Source organism: Sceloporus undulatus, chromosome 6, assembly GCF_019175285.1.
Source record: "Sceloporus undulatus isolate JIND9_A2432 ecotype Alabama chromosome 6, SceUnd_v1.1, whole genome shotgun sequence".
NCBI lineage: Eukaryota > Metazoa > Chordata > Lepidosauria > Squamata > Phrynosomatidae > Sceloporus > Sceloporus undulatus.
In genome coordinates this window covers 130,351,106-130,371,601 of record NC_056527.1, presented here as the reverse complement: position 1 = coordinate 130,371,601, position 20,496 = coordinate 130,351,106, and the positions used below count along the sequence as shown (strand labels likewise).

The window sequence follows — 20,496 nt, the reverse complement described above, 5'->3', positions numbered from 1 at the left end:
CTTGCATTTTGTGCCTGTTTATTATGCTTTTGGACCTTGGCATTCATTAGATCACACCTATTTTGAGGAGTATTTCTGAAATACAATGGAGTTCAATCACACGAGGGCCTAAAATATTTGGGCAAAGAAGGCAGGGATTGGTGTGTGTCAATAGTTGTTCACCCATTCACAGCTCCCAAAGAAAAACCACACAGCACAGCAGCCATATTCACTGTGGTGTTATATTGTTGTAGATCATATGTTGATTAGGCTTTGCCAACATTGCAAAAGTGCAACAATGATCATGTCATTAGATACACCATAATGACTCACAGAAACTAAATAAAAACTTTATGAAACAAAATATCCATATCTGGAAAATACTTTTAACCAAGATACAGAATTGGAAAAATTCAGTCTTCTATTTCTTCCAGTGCTTCTATATCTTCAGAATCAAGGCGCTTTATAATAATCTCTAGAAAGAAAGAAAGACAGAGGAAGTTACTTTGTAGTTCATTTGTGTGTAAACCCAGTATTGAGAGTAGATGCAGAGTTCAAGGTTTTCTAATTAGTTTACGTGTTTGAGCTGAATCTTCTCCTCTTCATGTACAAGGGTTCCATACTGAAAGTAGACACTAGCTACAACCTTGTATGGCTCAGATTAGCAGAGTACTTCTGCATGCAAAACCACACTACATGGGAGACATTTAGCATGCCTGGACCTACCATAAAGCTACTGAAGTCTCCCTCCACTCACAAGTTATTAATGCCTGGAAGTTGGCAAAGGTCAATCACAGAAGTGTCTGGCTATGTCCCTGTAGAGAGATGTGAAGCAATTATATCTCTTGAGATACTGATACTGAGGCTTCCAGAGGTCTTGGCAGCTTTGGGATTGTTTTTGCAGAGGGGGGTACAGTGGAGAGGTGCAGCCTGCCAATGTTTCCTGGGGACCCATGTGGGCCACTAGCTCTAAATTACCAGCTTAACACAATCCAGTTCAAAACTTTACATTACATTCCTGTCAAAAACTAAAATCAGTGAAACTGCCTGCAGATATAAAGGTTATTTGGACATCAAGAATAATTTACATTCATATAAATAATTCATATAAATAATTAGATGCCACTCCTAAAAACAATAATGTATAAATTATGTATAGCTCATGTATAAGTCAACTTTGGCGCGTTACAGACCACTGAGAAGCAGCGGTCTGGCTCTGCCTCCACTTGCAGCTTTCGGGAACTGCAGCCTTTATATGGCGCGGCTCCCGGACGCTGCAGGGAAGGAGCACGGAAATCGCACTCCTTCTCAGGCCCCGGAAGAGGCGGCGCGAGTGCCAAAGGGCGCACTCGCGGCGTCACTTCCGGTGCGCCACGTGCGGACGCAGAGCATCCGCTACGTCAAAATGGCGGTGCCCGTATGAACAGGGCGCTGCCATTTTGTACAGACTGAGTCCGTGATAGGGTAAGGGGCATCTAGAAGAGACGCCCCTTTTTCAAACTGGGACATCCTCAGGACGTCCCCAATGGCGGTTTGTAACCCGCCTTTGTGTTTAAACTGAGTTCAGGTTTGGGGGCCAGAATTATGGATTTTGCTATAATCCATGGATAAGTTGAGGGTAAAACTTAAGAGATGCAAAAAAAAAAAAATTTTCCTCTCCCTTTAAAAAATGCACAAAGGCAACATATTTAGGAAGAGCTAAAGAGAAGAGGATCTGTTTATCTGAGGGGTTACAATTAGATAGGGCATTACTGATCTTGAAATATCTACAGCTATACAAATATACATAGGAAAAAGAATATAAAAGAGGAATGAAAATGTGGCCTGAAAAAAAGGGGGCGGGGAATCACAGAGCTGGAAGAGACCACAAAAGCCATCTAGTCCAACCCACTGCTATGTAGGAATACACAGTCAAAACCACTTGGGGGTGCTCTGGTTGTGTATTCCTGTATGGCAAGGGGTTATTTTATTTATAAATAAGTATTTACCATGAACTGAGCTTGAAAGCAGATAGGAATACAGTACATTTAATACAGAAATAAGGTGGTTGAAGTTGATGAAGGTGACTCCAGATAGAATCCAGAATTAGCTGACAAGAAACAAGGATCCTTAGTCTCTCAGTCCAAGAGACAATGATGCAGAACTACGTCTGCTTCGTTCTGGCACCAATTTTTCAGTTAAAAAGATAATGCTAAGGAACACATCTGCTTTGTTAACTGAGTTATACTTTCAGTCTAACGGATGTGTAATTAAGGCATAAGTCTCACTAGCCAAATCTGTTTTCCTTCAGTAAAGGCTAGGCAAAGGCACGCCTTTAAAAAAAGTTACTGTTATTGATCTAGGTATTGTCATTATCAGTAGATCAAACACCCAGTAGATCAACACCCAGCTTCAGCTCTGCTCTCTCTTTCAGACAAGAAACACCTCCTCCCATATGCATCTGCCCAGATCCTTAGGTCATGATCAGATACCCTCTTATAGATTCTTTTGCCAGAGGAAGTTAGTCAAATGACTACAAGAGAGAGGGCCTACCTGGTTATAGTGCCCTATTTAGGGAGTATCCCCCCCTACAGACGATCTTCTGGCGTACACTACAAACGTCTTTCTCTCAGTCTCAAAGGTGCTACAATATCCCTTTGCATTGGGGCTACACTGTTATATTTTCAGCATTCAGACCCCCCCCCCTTTTTTACAATTATTTTCAGATTTTATCTGCTCAACTTTTCCTTCCTATATTTTTTATTGTATTGTTTAGTTCTTTTACATAGCAAGTTTTAAAAAACCCAAATTGCTGTACATTTTAGGAGTTCCACTGTATGGCACAAATTGAAAGCAAGGGAGCATATTTCTGAAGAAAGACTCAAATACGGATGATCCTGACCTAATATTCTAACGTTCTGCCAGAAAAGTTCAGATGGAAATAGAATTCTAATAAAACAAAATGTAAAAAGGAAACAAAATTACTCACTGAAATGCTCTTGAATTGAGAACAGAAGTGGTACATTATGTTTTTCAACCATGTTAAATGCTAGACCGTTCTTCCCAAATCGACCTGTTCGACCTATGCGGTGTAGGTAAGTCTCAAAATCAGCCACATGCAACCCTTTTGTAGGCAGACTGAAATTGACCACGATTGTGACCTGCTTCACATCAATACCTAAAAGGCAGCATAAACATAGTTACCTTATGCTGAAATGCCTATGCTAAAGCATTCTGGAAGCTCAAAACCTTTTTGCTTCTGCAAACCCTACCTCTAGCACAGACGTTGGTTGATATGAGGACTTTGTCTTTCCCATCACGGAAGTTCTGGATCACAACTGCCCGCTGATCAACGGTAAGTTCTCCGCTCAGCAGGGTTGCTTGGTGTCCATCTTTTACCAGTGACCAATATAACCATTTAGCATTTTTACGAGTCTATCAAAAGAATGTAGGAAACAAAGACACAGAAAGATTACGACCACAGCCTTGCTAGAGAAAAGACCTGGGTAGCTTTCAGCATGTTATCTTTGAAGCATCCATTTCTCTCATATTTTCTCCTATCTTGGATTCCCAATGACACCCATTAATAAGAGTGATCTGATTTAAATAGAATTCAAAGGCATACAGTAGTCGTGTTAATCTAGAAATCAGTATGCAAAGGGATCTTGTATCACCTTTAAGACTAACTGAAAGAAAGAAGTTGATAGCATGAGCTTTTATAGACTTGAGTCTACATCCTCAAATGCATGTTTTCTTTCGGTTAGCTTTCTTTCTGTCTGCACTGCAGAATAATCCAGGTTGGCACCACTTTAACCGCCATGGCTCAATGCTATGGAATACAGGAAACTGTAGTTTCGTGAGACATTTAGGTTTCTCTGTCAGAGCGCTCTGGTGCCACAATAAACTACAATTCCCAGAATTCCATAGCATTGAGACATGGCAGTTAAAATGATGTCAAACTGGATTATTTGTGTAGTGCAGATGTAGGCTGAATCTCAAAGGTTCTACAAGATTCCTTTGTTTACTGATTTAAATAGTAATTCACTCTCTTGGTCAAACCAGAAAGTGAGGAAAGAATTCGTGGCCTTCCAGATGTTGGACTGCTATTCCCATCATCCTTCACCACTAGTTAGGGCTAATAAGAGTTTTAGTCCAACATCTGTAGGTATGTGTGTCCCTGTGGACATTGTCAGACCCTATATGAAAATACCAAATCTTAAGATCCTTGGGAGTAGGCATTCTCTTGATTTCCTCATCACAGGCTCATTTGGTGAGAACACTGGAGTTGGCTTCCTCAGTGGCTGATCCCATGTGTCAGGAATGGGCAACCATAGCTTAGCTTGATTATATTTCTGTAGATGGTAGGTAGTAATATTATTTAGCTGAACTTGAGCATGAATTTCCTTTAGTTCCACTAGTAATTGCTGGTGATTTTAATGCATGTATAGGTATAAGAATTTTGAAATTGAGAAATCATCTGGTCCAAGCATTCAGTACTGAACCAACAATTGTCATGTCTAAGAGCTTTAACAGCCATTCGTCTGTAGTTCAGATATGTTCTGTTTTCCACTTTTGGGCAATAGCATTCCAACCACAGAAACCATATATAGGATTTTTCTCCAATATTTTCTTGCAGATTATTTTGTTCATCATACTGAGTAGATAGATTTCTAGTATCGTTTCAAATTTTATATTCAGTATTGTTTGAATGTTACAATGAACTATTTTCCAGAATGTCCTTATATGTGGGCAATTCCACCAAATTCCAATGGTTGTTCCACATTTCTAACATTTGTTGTTTCTGGTTTTGTGTATTTTTGCTATTTTGGCCATCGGAAAGCAAGACATTAATAAAATAATAAAATAAAACTGCAGCTCCTACCATCCTTAGCCACCACAGCTGATGCAGGCCATACATTCCTCACCCTGATTCATAGCTTGCTCTGCATCCAAAATATTGGAAGAATTTGCCTTAAGGTGTTCTACTCTGCCCCTCAAAAAACTCAAGAAGGGATGTGCCCAGTGTGAAACTACACTACTCTTCTGGTTGCGTTACAATGCAAAAACAAAACAAACAAAAACAACCACCAAACAAACTCATAATCATGACCCACCACTACTCTGTACCTACACTATCCCAAAAACTTTGCTGTGGATTCTCTGTTGACCCCTTCCAAAATATGTACAATCTGGGCAAGTGCCTTACCTGGCAGAAGATGATAGCCTGGCCAATAGTGATGCTGCCATAGATATTGCATAGGGCTCTGTATTTATCTTCCTTGTTCTCACACTCAAAGTAATACTGTCTGATATTACTGAGAGTCAGCTCCTCTCGGCGAAGCTTAATAATGTTTGGATCAGGGACGATGCGCTTTGCAAACTGTAGCACAGGGTCCTCAAAGGTTGCTGAGAAGAGAAGCATCTGGCAATCTTGAGATAAAGCTCTGAATGGGTTGGGGGAGAGTTCAAAAGTATCACTGCTTTTATCAGTTATGTAGACAAATCCTCTACCCAAAGTTCATGACAAATGAAACAACTCATCAGAGGATATCTGTAGCTCAGTGCTCTTCTTTCTACATGATATCCATGCAGTATCTCCAATTATGGTTGGCAAAGATGCCTGTATGGAAATCTCACTGACAGCCAATGTTGATTATACTGAATTACATCAGTGGTGGGCAACTGTGGGGTTCACAGGCTGCAATATTTCCCTGAAGGACTTGTACAGCGCCACACACTCCTCCATCAGTCAAAACAAAAATTACCAACCCCCCCCAAAAAAAAACCACACTTTTCCCACCAAAATACACCCACATCCCTTAGGAGACTGTTGGAGGGTACTTCTGCCATGTTGGGGATCCGTCATGGAACATTTTTGGTTTAGGATAAATCTTTTCTTCAACAGAAAGTGACTGGAAGGTCAATTTCCAGGTCTTTTCCTGTAAGAAAAAGACCTTCTCTTAAGCCTTAAATTGTCCAGGGGGGCCAAACTGTGGTAAAATTGCCCCCAACACTCCCAAGGGAAATTGGTGGACATTTGTGGAGCAACAGCCAGCCCATGGGCTGCATTTTCCATATTTTGAACAGATGCGTCAAAGATCTGACTTGATATAAAGCAGTAGCTTCCACTGTTTGAGGTCCCTGTGTTAACTCTAACCTTGCTTTAAATCTTCTGGGAAAGACTTCTCTATGAAACCCTGGCAAGAGACTGTCAATCAGTGCAGACAACACCAAGAATGGTATGATTTAGAATGAAGTATGTGGTAAGCCCTACCTGAAGATTCCAAAGATTGCATCTGGCACTTGCTATTGGGATCAGCCTGCTGCACTTGGCTGAATGGAGGCTCCTCCTGTAATTCCCAATCTCCCAAAACTAAATCCAAACATCTCACAGAAGAGGTGGGATTTTAGGAAAGACTTAAAGAGAAGTAAGTAATAAAGAAGATTTAAAGTAAAGAAGATGACACCACACAGGCACCCAGGGAAAAAATGTCAATGGAGCAGAAGACAGAAAAACAGAAGTACAGAAAGAATGGACATGAGATGTAAACTGAAATTAGAAAGGGACTCAAGATAGAACTGTTGAGCAGCCAGGAAAAAGAGTTGTAATCTGGGCAAAAGCAAAAAAGAAATGCCTCTGAGGAGACAGCCACACTTGAAGGAACCAAACTTTTTTTCCCCTATGGTCCACATGCTTCCTTTCCTGCCTGTCTCAGGGCAGATCTCTGGTATGGATTCCTCCTCTCACCAAATGAGTTAAAGAGAAATACATCTGAGAAATGTGAACAGCTATGGAGAAGGAAACAAGCATGTACCAACATTTTGCACCCACCCTAGCTTGCCACTGTACACGCAAGGAGAAAAACCACTATGCCTGCACACAACTCTTCTGACAAAGCAACAAAATTGATGTAAGAAAAGTGTCATGTGGGTCAGACTATAGTTTACATCTGAAGTTACTTTTCTACAGGTGAGCCATACAAAGCCCACTTTCCTTAAATATTAAGATGACTGAAAAGCAAGCTGTATTGGTGCACACATTTCTTTTTTAAAATCCATTGCTCTAAATTTTCAAAAAATCTATGCATATAGCACTTTCAACAAGGAGCAAACTATTTCTTCAGAAATTTTCTAAGTAGCAAGCAAAATATGTTTACCTCTGAATACGGACACTCTGGTCTGAAAAATTCTGTTTGCTCATCAAGACATCTGCTTCATCCAGCACAAATACTTGTATCTTTCGTATATCCATAAACTTTAGCTTGAAACACCAATCTAGCAGGGTCCCAGGGGTTCCAATCACTATTTGTTCTTTTATTACAGTTCCTCTTGCCACTAGACAGATTTAAGTTAAAGGAAAGGGGGAATTAATGCTATGTTTATAGCTACTAAAAAAGCATCTACATGTATGAAATGTGACTGAATATGTATTTTACAGCAAAAGTTGGCAAGGGGGTTTGCATGACTTCCTTTTACATGTTTAAATGTTAAGACAGCAAGACAGACTTATAAATGCATTAAAGTGAAGCTCTTACCTCTATTCCCTTGAACTGCGTACGCAACATTTACGTTGACAAAAAACTTTCCCATCTTCTCAACTACACGTCCAGTTTGCACAGCCAGTTCAAATGTAGGGGTCACGCAGAGGCACTTCAGGATGAGGCCACAAAAATGGAATGAGACAAAGAGACAGAGCAAGTTTCTTTCAGCTCATCTGCACACTAATTTTTAGTCTTCAAAATGGCAACTCGCATAGCTAATGTGAGTTGCAGTTTATGGCCTCAATCCAACATGGCTCAGTGTAGCATACAGTGCATGCACAGCTATATGCTGAGACATTTATTACTACGCAGTCCTATTGCAGCCCTGTTGAAGATCTCCCTCTCCATGGCTAATCTGTGCCTTGCAGGGAGTTTGTGTTTGTGTGCAGGAGAGTGATGGGGGTGGAGCAGCACCTAGTTATGTGTATTCTGTGTTCCTGTATGACAGGGGGTTGGACTGGGAAGCCCTTGTAGTCTCTTCCAGCTCTATCATTCTATATCCCTGTGTTACACCGTGACTACCTACCTCTGCTGCTGAGTTCCACTGCGGTCCTGTGGAAGTTGCAGCATCTGAGGCAATCTCTTCATATCTGGCTATTGGCTTTTGCAGCCCTACCTTGCTCACCACAAGGTGTGATGCAGCAGCTAAAAAGGCCAATGTGGTTCTAGGCTGCATCAATAGAAGCATAGTGTCTAGATCAAGGGAAGTAATAGTGCCACTCTATTCTGTTTTGGTCAGGCCTCACCTGGAATACTGTGTCCAGTTCTGGGCATCGCAATTCAAAAAGGAAGTTGACAAGGAGGTTCTTGCTCCCTGCAGGTAATGCTTTCTTTTTATTCTTAGTTTCCACTAGTATCTCCTCCAGTGAGTCACCAAATGACATCTCCCCTTCAAAATGGTAAGTTGATAAACTGGATCTGGACTTTTCATCCAATTTCTCTTTAAAGTGTATCAGCCATATCAGAACCCAAAGCTTGAGCAGAAAATTGTACTGAATCTAGACTAGTATTTATAATTAAGGCAAAAGCTGCCAGCACTTTATTGAAACTTGGCCTCTATTTAATTAAAAGTTCATTAGCCTACTTTCTGGATGCCATCGCATTAAAATGTTTTAAAAGGGAATATGACCATACAATTTTAGCACTACAGCCTCATGAGACCTTTTTAAAGCGTCTTCTAGTTTTTTGTCATTTGATGTTTTGAGGGAATCATTCTCTTTCTTAAGAAAAAAAGAACCAAATGTGAGAACTGTGACTGGAGCATTCACAAGGAGTCTTAGGTTTTGCCACCATTTCCCTAAATAAGTTGTTAAAGCACTTTGCAACAATAGTGCCAGACTGCTCCCGGTAGTCCAGGTGAAAACATATGGAAAGTAGATAGTAAAGGATTTCCAGTAGATATAGTGAGGTGATCCGTGGTGTGAGGCAAGAGCTTGTCCCATCCCATTCATCAAGGCGTGCCATCTGCAATTTAGAATTTTTTTGATTATTTTCAATCAGTGGATGCTTGAATCCATGGATAAGAAATCCATGAATAAGGATGGCTGACTGTACCATATTTGGATGACTTTCTAGGCTGGCAGTCTGAGGAAATCAGAATGGAAATCGATAACATTTATAGGATTGACTTCTGGTTAGCAAAACAAAAGAAAATGCCCAGGGATGTAGTTGTTTACTTTATCAGATCACAAATTAAAGAGGACAGTCTACGAAAGAATTTAATACAAAACTGGAAATGGAAGGTTCAGAGATCTTTTTGTTCACCTGGTGAAATTTTGAGGAGAAGGAAGGACTTCTGTTTTTTACTAATGTGTTTATAGACTACGGTGTTACTTATAAATAGGAAAATCCAATAGGACTTTCACTCGTCTATTATCAGAAAAAATCTGGATAAAATCTATTCAAAAAGCTAAAATATTCTTAGAGCAACTGGAAAAGGATCATGATAGGACATCTGGACAGAAATTGGAAGAAGACAAACGGAAAATAGAAAGGAAAAATGAGAGATATTCTAATAACAAATTGGGGATTCATCCACAACGCGATGAGGAATCAGATAAGTTGGAGGACAAAGACAAAGAGGGTGCTGATGAGACACGATTAGGGGCTGTAGGAGGCCGTCTTCTGGCAGAGAGAACAGAGGAACTACTATGCAAGTGAGGGAGAAGGGGACAAAGGTGTATTAAATACATTTTCTTTCATGGGTCTGAACATACAGGTAAAAAAAGTCCAACAATTAAAGTGCATGTAGTGGCATAAAGGTATGCACTTCCAGAAGACATATAAGAAAGGTGAAAGTACACAACCAATAAAACCAAACGCGTTTCGACTCACGTCTTCCTCTGTGATTGTTGGGCATTTTTTTTACTTGTATGTCATTTGGGATCTATAGTTTTCAGCTTTTTATATTTATTGGCAAAACTTGTACTTTATATTCGGTATGCAAACGGACATTGTATACTATTTGTTGCTTTCATCTTCGGTCAAAGCGCACAGACTTGAATACATACGGTTTGCCTAAATGTCAGAGAATTATCACTAATATACTGCTACTTTTTGAACACCTTGGATAATAAAACTTTATAATGAATTTTTCTATTGATACTTTTCCCTAGACTTTTTTGTTTTGCTAGTCAGTTTGTTTGTTTGTTTGTGTTTGTTTGGGACGACACCTTTGCGTTTTTACCAATTTTGATTCCTTTCAACTGGCAAAGTAACAGAGAAACATTTAAGCTTTTTTTTTTCTTTATACCAAAAAATGATCCTAGGTGTGGCTTGTCAGACAAGCTGAGAAGGCACAAAACCTTGCTTGATGCACCCACGCAGGTCCTGACTCCCTTTCCAGCCAGGTAGCCCAGTTCTGGAGTCTTTCTCCCTCATGCACACACACATATACCTGGAAATGTAAGCGGCAAAGAGTCTTTCAGCTTAAAAAAGCATTTATTTCATTAGTCCTGTTTTGCCTGTCCTTGTTGCTTAGAGTGTCAGACTTAATTAATCACTGGCAGATAAAAGCCAACAGTTTGATTAGGAAGGCAGAAGGATAGGAAGCCATTATTCTTCTGTACTTGTGATAAGAGCATTTGCATTTCTATTTCTCTGTATAAAAGGGGTATGTGAGATTTTCTGTTGCTTACAGTAAAAAGAGAAACAATTCTAATCAGGGAGGGGAGAAGTGAGGGTGACCCTCAGAGAAATGAAACCTAATTAGGAAAAGGGGCAGAGCTAGGAGGTACTGGATGGGGATCCCAAACCTGTATGTGATAAGTGCACATGAAGGTTACAATCCTGGAATGGTTCCCAAAGGTGCAAAAGAAAAGAGAGCAATCTCAATTGCATAATGTTTTTAGATAATGCTATTTTAGTGAGAGAATAGCCCTGGTGGCACAGTGGTTAAATGCCAGCACTGCAGCCACTGTGAGTTCAATCCCAGGCAGGTACAGTACTCAGGCTTGACTCAGCCTAGCATCCTTCTGAGGTCACTAAAATGAGTACCCAGCTTTTTTGGGACAATTACCTTACAGTTGTAAACCGCTTAGAGACTGCTTAGTGCAGCATGAAGCAGTATATAAATGAAGCTGCTACTGCTCTTGAGATGAAGTCCATAGCCTACAGCATTTTGTATCCGTTGACAGCCTGCCATCCAACTACTACTATCCAGGGCTCACCTGTTTAGCTTCCAAAATTATACGGGGCCTGGTATCGTCAGGGTATTTAGGCCATCTTAGCATTAGTAAGGGTGGTATAAATGCCACTTCAGTAAGGTTAGGTTGTATGTCACCTTAATGATAGCTTCCAGGTTTTAATAATACTATATGGATAATAACAAAGACATAGACCTTATGGAAAGCAAGGATCCAGACATTATTGGGGTTAATAATTTTACAAAAGGGTCTAGAATACAAGCTAGCATTAGTGAACTGAGGATAATTCTAAAGTAAATTAAATTTATTTAGCCTCTTTTACCTGTGGAAATGTGTTGTTTGGGTTTACTCTGCTCAGCATAGCAAGAACAAAAGCAGCCGTTTTGCCTGTCCCTGACTGACTTTGTGCTATAAGATTTTGGGGTCTGAAATACAGAATCAAATTGATATTTATGCAAATTGAGGGCAATAGTGCAATCATAGAAGAGAATAGATGAACTATGTAATACATTCTTATCTTAAGGGAATACTAATTAGGGTATAACCAATAAGCAAGACAGAAATAGCATCCAAGGGGGAAAAACAACTGTGAAAAGACAGGAAGCACAGTGGAAGAAATATTTAAATATAAAAATTGAGAATACATTGAAGAAAATTGAATATTGCTATTTACTGCAGTGAATAGAGAATATCCATAGGTGGGTTATCTCCTCCCACTCTTTGATAGGACCAATCCAAATTAGATTCAGTTACACAGCTGAATGGGAGATAACCCTTCTCATTCAAGTAATAAACTCCAGACTGAAACATATTCAGAAACCCATCCAAACAACAGGAACAAAATGGAAAACACATCTCACCCCCTATGAGGAAAAAAATGACTGGCTGGTTTGGACACACTCCTTCTGTTGCTAAAAAGGAACTTCGAAGGTATCTGTGCTTCTTTTTTAGAACCTCTGAAAACAGTAAGACAGGGGGAGGTCTTTACACTGATGGAGGACTAGGGACAAGGAAAAGCTCTCAGTCCTGGTGGGAACAATTGGTTTTGTGAAAATCTTTACATTTGGTGGCAACAGAAATTTGAGCAGAGTCCATACTTGATAGAAAAGCAATGGGTTGTTGCCCCCCTCCGTGAAACTACTAGCACCGCCAGTTTGAGTACCTTGTGCTGTCCTTTGCTGCTATTACCTCATCAACCTTCAATAAATGATGATGGCGTATTCCCTTTCCTCTCTGCCACTCATCATTGATAGGCATGCAGTTTGCCCAGAATTCTGAAAACGCTACTAGCTCCATCGCATGAATAGTCTTTTCTCATTATTTTACCCCTTTAAGAGGGTAGCCAGTAATCTGTCACACAGATATAATAAAATAACCTGTACCTTTACTTCCACTGCCTGCCAAGCCCATTGGGAAGATTCCTGCCACTGATGGTTTGTTAGTTGAATATCCTATTGATCCTTTTGCAACGTTCTGGGCAGACTGCACACCCATCATTGATGAGTGATAGAGGAGAATGATCCCTCATTATTTATGGAAGATTGAACTGGGACAGGCCAGAGTAACAACAACATGCAGGGCATCACACTGACTGAAGAAATCTGAGGATGCCTCCAAAGCCAAAATTCATAGAAAAAAGTTCTCATCATCTACATAAGTGGCTTTGCTACTGGAGGCTACAGTGGAGTCCTCTGCAACTTATAGTCTTCCCAGCCATCCCAAAACCTTTCTGACATGTCAACTAAAAAGCACTAAACTACTGCCCATTCTCTCCACACCCTCCTTCTCTGGAATTCTCAACAAGGTCAACTAAATAAATTTTGAATCAAGACCAAGAAAAAGATAAGCTGGAGCTGAAAACTGAGAAAGGTTATCTCCCACTCAAGGATGGAGATGATACTAATTTGAATTAGCCATTTGTATTGCATAATGGGAAGAATAGTTGTTATCTTCCTCTACTGCGGGAAAACAGCACAAGACAATGAACAAAACCTATTCCTAGGGACCTGACTGAGACATAAAAATCTGTGAAAACAATTTCAGAGGCAACTGATAACATGACTGGACAGGATGAAAAAAGGATTTGACACATGATATTCTATTATCACAAGGCACAGATGTAGAAAACAAGACTGTAAATCAATGAGAGGAAAATAAGCCATTCCACTAAAACTTGTGTGTTGGCTGGGGGAAAGAAAAAGCCCTCTGTAAGTCATATTGTCCCTTAAAAACACAGGAAGAATCATGGTAGATTAAACCAAAGGCTCTTCTACTCTAGTAGTTTCTTCCTACAACAGTCAACATGATGACTACAGGAAGCTGGGACTCTTAAGACTACAGTTGACTCTCCACATTTGCGGCTTTGACTTTTGCAGATTTGATTAATATATTCTCTCCAGGAATCTCTAGGTCCTCCAGTGCAACTGTGCCAGAAGATGGCCATAGAGTTGTGATGGAGAACATAGACATTCCTAGAGAAAACGTTTCTCTAGCCATTTATAGGTACTCCAGCATGATTCTACAATCAACATCTGGCAGTGTTGACAATAGAGTAGAACTGGAGGACCTGGAGATTCCTAGAGAAGTCTCTCAGGTAAAAAGAACAGTGATTTTTGTTTGTGGCTTTTCCATATTCACAGGGGTCCTTCACCCCTAACCTCAGTGAATGTAGCAGGATAACTGTATAAGAAATCCAACACGAATTGGCTCAATTATTCACTGACTACTGGACACAGATGCCTTCCAGACTAATAATACAAGTAACAGTTACTTTTAAATCAACTCACGGGTCAGCAAGCATCATCGGTAGTGCTGTTTCTTGTATCTTGGATGGTCTGTTGAAGCCCATGGCATAAATACCTTGCAACAGGTCAGATTTTCTGTTAAGATAAGAAAAGCTACAGTTTTCACAGGCAAGTAACTCAGGGGACTCTGAGTGAAAATTGAAGATTCAATTTCTTTGGGAGTTAATGTTTCCTGATCTCCAGGAATTATGAAGGCCTTAAGCAGGTATGTCATAACTTTCCAAACGTTGAGAAAAGTATGTAGAGACATTGTGTAGTGCCTTTAAGACTAACTGAAATAAAGAAGTTAGCAGCATGAGCTTTTGTAGACTTCGGTCTACTTCCCCAGATGTATACAGTGGAGTTGAAACCTGAGACAAATATATATATATATATAAATGCCATTGGTAGGTGAGAATGTCAATTCAAATTGAAAATACTTTGTGTATGGAAATGAAGAAACAAGTCCATTTTCAACGATGGACATTACTGAACAAAGACACTATGAACTGGCCAACGTGTATGGAAATGAGGTTAAGAGGTGATAGCCCTGTTTAAATATTTGAAGGGATGTCATATTGCTGCTCCAGATAACAAGACCAAGAACAATGGATGCAAGCTACAGGAAAAGAGATTCCAGCTCAACATTAGGAGGAACTTCCTGACAGTAAGGGCTGTTCAACAGTGGAACACACTTCTTCCTCAGAGATTGTGGTAGAGTCTCCTTCCCTGGAGGTCTTTAAACAGAGGCTGGATGGCCATCTGTTGGGGATGCTTTGATTAATAGTTCCTACATGGCAAGGAGTTGGACTGGATGGCCCTTGTGGTTTCTTATTCTATGAACAACGGATGTAAGCTACAGGAAAGGAGATTCCACCTCAACATTAGGAGAAACTTCCTGACAGTATGAGTTGTTCAACAGTGGAACACGCTCCCCCGGAGTGTGGTGGAGTCAGCCTTAAACAGAGGCTGGATGGTCATCTCTGGGGGTGCTTTGATTGTGATTTCCTGCATGGCAATGGGTTGGACTGGATGTCCCTTGTGGTCTCTTCCAACTCTATGATTCTATGATACAGATGGGCAATCACTGGGTAAAAATATTCATGAAAAAAATAAAACGCGAGTATATTACTTACAAATGTAATTCCTCAAAGGTTTTCACAGAAAACAATGGTGAGCTGGGATCACGCTGTAGAACTTCCACATGATGGCAGGATTCCACTAATGATTCTCTTATCAACTTATTTAAGAGAGAGGTTTCATCTAAAGTCCCTGTGTTTTGTGAACAAAATGCAAACATTAGTTAATCACATGAAGTATTAGACTATTTGCTTTAAAAGTGGACTGGAAAGAAATGACAAGCCTGTAAAAAGAAACAGACAAACATACAGAAAGGTGAGCATGTGTTGATGCAACCCCTAATTATCTGGGGACAATGGGAAAACAAACTGAAAGTATTGATTGTACCATGATGAATTTCTCCAAGTTGCATTTACTTAATGCTTGTATCTATGGCGCCTACCCATCAATTCATTCATAACAAAGATGCAGAATTTTTGTTCACCAGATATTGTTGGACTGTAATTCCCATCAGCCTTGGAGAAAATAACCAATTGTGAGGGACGGTATGAATTACATTTCATCTGAAGGGCAACTCATTTCACATTCTTGACTCACAGGAATGTTACATCTTCAAAGTCTTACGCTATTATGCACTCTCATCAAAATCTTAATACATTAAAACTGTCATCAAATCAATACAGCCATACCTCAGTTAACAAAGCCTCTGACAAAGAAGCTCCTCTTTACTCATCCAGACCTCTTTTCCTTCTTGTTTCCTATCTACCTGAAAGTTTTGTTTTGTTTAAGAGTAGCACTTGCACTGGGAGGGTGGTGAAGAACTGGAAACACTGCATTTCAAATTGCTAGGTTGTAGCTACATGTCTGCTGTAAACACTGAAATAAAGCTTAAACTGGGAAATAATGGGATGCTCCTGAACCAATCCTACTCTAGTTGTCTGTGCCTGTCTTGATACCACCTAAACATTAGAAGGAACTTCCTGACAGTAAGAGCTGTTCAACAATGGAACACACTCCTTGGAAAGTGGTGGTGTCTCCTTCTTTGGAAGTCTTCAAACAGAGGCTGGATGGCCATCTGTCAGGAATGCTTTGATTGTGAGTTCTTGCATGGCAGTGGGTTGGACTGGATGGCCCTTGTGGTCTCTTCCAACTCTACGATTCTATAATTTTGATTCATGCTATTCATACCTCTGGTACCATATTATCTTTTAAATAATTAATGTCCAGAAACACAGCTACTTTGTCAACTGAGGTATACCTGTATGTGCTGCTTCAGCAACTGAAGAATCTTCAAGATCAATTCATCTCACCATTTTTTTTCTGTGGTTTAGGGATTCTACAAAAGAACAAGGATGTTTTGTTCATTCCAATTTTATTTTTGGTAACAAAAGACAGCCAGATAACAATTGGTAAGTGTCTCTTGCAGCATGTTATGAGATGATGAGCCACTGGAGAGCATACAAGCATCACCTTCTGTATGGGTTAGTAGATTCAAATGTGTCACCTGGATCTAACAGTATGTTTGGGATGCATTCACAGCAACTAGTCATCTCTACTGTTGTCTTGTGATCTTTTGTGATCATACCACAGAAATCCTGCATCTGGGCTATCTTCTTTCAATTTGCAGATGATTTATATGATTGAATAGATGCTATATACAAAACTCCTTGCACATAAAGTGGCAGCAAATCATGAAGAAAGGTAATAGAGGAAAGGAGAGCAAATGTGGAACTCCAGATGTTACTGAACTGAAACTCCCAACATTCTTCACCACTAAGCTAGCTAAGCAAGCTCTGCAACATCTGGAGCACCACACGCTGCCCATCCTTGCTCTAGAATATGCCTGGCTCTATCACTTACACAAGATATTTCTATCTATAGAAAGAGATGTTTTTGATCTGTTGAAGCTGTTGTTGGGTTCTGGCATGCAAGACAACAGTGCAGTCTTCAGAATTCCCACAGCAGCTCACTACCTTTATGCATACTCATTCTAGTTATAATCTTACCTCTGTCATCAGCCTCACTGTCATTGTCATCCCATTTCTCTGAGTCTCCACATCCCGTCTTATTATCAAATCTCCCTTTAAAATAAATTTACAGAACACTGTAAAACTGGTCTATACATGTTTAGTCACACAGTTGAAACTAACAGTTAATACATAAGTTAGGAAAGAATTTTTGTGAATGTCAGAACTGAGGATTATCTAGCCAGTCGAAATATAACTTAATTATATAAGGCAACAATAAAATTTATATGGATTTTGGAGATTAGCTCAATATAGTGAAACAAAACCAGAGAATTCATCTGCCTGGTCATATCTATACTCAAAACCTATATATTTCTTTCTTTTTTTCTTAGCAAGCCAATGGTGAAAAAGATAACAGCATTATGTGTGGTAGAGATGAAAATTTCCTGTTGGGGGGAAGAGGAAATTTGGTGGATTTTTAACAGTCTAGTGCCAAAAAAAATGAGTTTATCAGTGCAAAAACTGAGGACTCTGGGTTTGACAGAAAAGAAAAGAAAAAAACTCCAATGAAATATCTTCTCTTTTGGAATGAAATAAATGTTTTGAAGACAAAGTTTGACTTGTTCAGAATTCCAAAACTGCAAAATAGCTAGATTTGTGTGCAAGACATTCAATGATTTTAGCCAATGGACATCCCTGTGCATATACAACATTCAAATTCAAGATGTATTTTTGCTACTGTGTGGTGCCACCTTCATGGAAGGAGCATATGGGTGCAGCCTCATTGCTTATGATGGCAACGTACTTTTGAAACATTCAACGTTCATTTATTTAAAGTATTTATACTCAGCTCTTCAGCAACAAAGGCTTTCAGAGCCCATTAATCTGGCAGTTTCCTGCCCTCAGGTTTACAATCTAACTAAGAGATGACACACAAGGAAAAGGGAATAACAATCGGGGGAGAGGATAATACTCTTAAATATTGTCAATGTGGAGTAAACTATTTTAACTAACTATACTGCTAGTCTTAAGGACATATGATTGAATAATACTATTTCTAGCCAAATCACACACTTTATTTTGCTTATTACAAAATGTATGTTTTATGTTTTATTCCAAGGGTATTAAAAGAACTGGCAGAAGTAATCTCAGAGCCACTAGCAATAATCTGGAGAGCAGAGGTCTCAGCAGACTGGAGGAAGGCAAATGCTGTCCCCATCTTCAAAAAGGGGGGGGAAAGAGGATCCCAATAATTACCGCAGATTATTAAACAGAGGGCCAAAACACACTGCAGAAATAATCCAGTCTGAGACTGCTTTAACTGCCCTGGCTCAATGCTAGGGAGTTCTGGGAACTGTAGTTTTTGTGAGACATTTTGCCTTCTCTGTCAGAGAGCTCTGGTGCCACAATGAACTGCAATTCCCAGGATTCCCTAGCAATGAGCCAGGGGCAGTTAAAGCGTTCTCAAACTGGATTATTTCTGCAGTGTGCTTTGGACCAGAGTCTACGAACATTTAGAAGCAACAGCCATAATCACATAAAGTCAACATGGGTTTCTCAGAAACAAGAACTAATCTGATCTCTCTTTCTGATAAAATTACCAGCATGGTAGATGATGGGAATGCTGTAGATATAGCATATCTTGATTTCAGTAACGCCTTTGGCAAGGTCCCCCGTGATATTTATGCGAACAAGCTACTAAATTGTGGGCTAGACAATGCAACTACAGTGGTGCCTCGGGTTACGAAATTAATTCGTTCCGCCGCCGCTTTCGTAACCCGAAAAGCATTCGCAAGCCGAAATGCCATAGGCGCTAATGGGGAAAAGCCGCGATTCCGTGCGAAAAAGCCGAAAAAAGCACCAAAATTTTTTTCGTAACCCGAAATAACCTTCATAACCCGGAACAATTATTTCCTATGGGATTTTTTCGTATCCCGGAAATTTCGTAACCTGGGTATTTCGTATCCCGGGGTACCACTGTATTAGGTGGATTTGTAAATCATTGACTGGCCAAACCCAAAGGGTGCTCAGCAATGGCTTCTTTTCATCCTGGAGAGAAGTGACCAGTGGGTTCTGTCCTGAGCCCAGTGCTATTCAACATCTTTATCAATGAATTGGATGACAGAATTGGGGGCATACGTCTCAAATTTGCAGATGACACCAAATTAGGAAGGATAGCTAATACCCCAGAGCACAGGATCAAATTTGAAAATGGCCTCTAAATAGACTAGAATAGACTCTGTACCATCACACACACACACACATATATATATATATGCAAAATACAACCAATAATCCCCTTACCTGAAGAAGGGAAAGACTGAGGACATTTGTCAATCTTCAGAGTGTTGGAGGTGGATGTTCTACAAAACTAAAGTGGAAAACAAGAACACAACGTGTTTGAAACATCATAACCTAGAAGAACCAATTACAAATATATGATATGCTAGATACAGGTCAAATTTGGTTAAAGCAGAGCAGAGGACTAAGCATAAAAGAAATGGAACCACTAGACAAGCAGACCAGGGGAAATTAGGAAAGTGGAAAGAACATAGAGGAAAGCTTTAGAGAGAACAGAAAAGGTACTGTGGAGGAGGAGGAGGAGGAATGTGAGCAGTGGAAAGTCCTGTTCAAGAAAGAGTGCTATCAAGAAGTGACAAATTGGTAACAGGCATGGAAGGCAGCAAATGAGACACAAACATGGTAAGGGCAAATAAGAAAGCAGTGTTGATAAGGCTGTTGCATGCCTTCAAGTTCTTTCCAACTTATTGGGAGTCTTTCTTGGCAAAGGGGGCTCAGCAATGGCTCCTCTTCATCCTGGAGAGAAGTGACTAGTGGGCCTGCCACAGGATAATGCCCTAAGCCTAGTGCTATTCAACATCTTTACCCACGACTTGGATGAAGGAATATAGGGCACATTTGCAGACGACACCAAATTAGGAAGAGTAGCTAATACCCCAAGGACAGGAGGAACAATTCAAAATGACCTTACTAGATTAGAAAGCTGGGCCAAAACTAACAAAATGAATTTCAACTCTGAGAAATGCAAAGTACTGTACTACACTTAGGCAGAAAAAAATGAAATGCAAAGATATAGGATGCTGGGTGGGAACCTGACTGAACAAGACTATGTGTGAAAGGGATCTAGGAGTCCTAGCAGACCACAAGTTGAACATGAGTCAACAGTGCGATGCGGCAGCTAAAAAGGCCAATGCTATTTTAGGCTGCATCAATGGAAGAATAGTGTCTAGATCAAGGGAGGTAATAGTGCCACTCTATTCTGCTTTGGTCAGGCCCCACCTGGAATACTGTGTCCAGTTCTGGGCACCACAATTCAGAAGGGATGTTGAGAAGCTGGAGCGTGTCCAAACGAGGGTCACCAAATGGTGATGGGCATGGAAAGCATGCCCTATGAGGAAAGACTTAAGGAGCTGGGTATGTTTAGCCTGGAGAAGAGATTGTTAAGAGGTGATATGATAGCCCTGTTCAAATACTTGAAGGGATGTCATATTGTATAAATAAA

General features: G+C 40.1%; 1 protein-coding gene across 2 annotated transcripts in view; it reads right to left on the bottom strand.

Annotated features, from left to right (window-relative positions):
- Nucleotides 1-203: 203 nt before the first annotated feature.
- Nucleotides 204-20,496, bottom strand: part of DDX25 (DEAD-box helicase 25) — a 21,766-nt gene continuing 1,473 nt past the window's right edge. The window contains exons 1-12 of one of the 2 annotated variants that reach the window (XM_042471155.1): nt 19,278-19,344; nt 17,013-17,087; nt 16,265-16,342; nt 15,063-15,198; nt 13,930-14,022; nt 11,466-11,568; nt 7,494-7,608; nt 7,116-7,293; nt 5,165-5,402; nt 3,231-3,393; nt 2,948-3,136; nt 204-454 (exon numbers count right to left, since the gene is read on the bottom strand). In XM_042471155.1, the coding sequence (XP_042327089.1) occupies nt 393-454; nt 2,948-3,136; nt 3,231-3,393; nt 5,165-5,402; nt 7,116-7,293; nt 7,494-7,608; nt 11,466-11,568; nt 13,930-13,991 (1,110 nt within the window). In that variant the 5' untranslated portion in view covers nt 13,992-14,022; nt 15,063-15,198; nt 16,265-16,342; nt 17,013-17,087; nt 19,278-19,344 and the 3' untranslated portion in view covers nt 204-392. Of the gene's footprint in view, nt 455-2,947; nt 3,137-3,230; nt 3,394-5,164; nt 5,403-7,115; nt 7,294-7,493; nt 7,609-11,465; nt 11,569-13,929; nt 14,023-15,062; nt 15,199-16,264; nt 16,343-17,012; nt 17,088-19,277; nt 19,345-20,496 lie in introns of those variants that run through there. The other variant, XM_042471154.1, reaches the window with a different exon arrangement.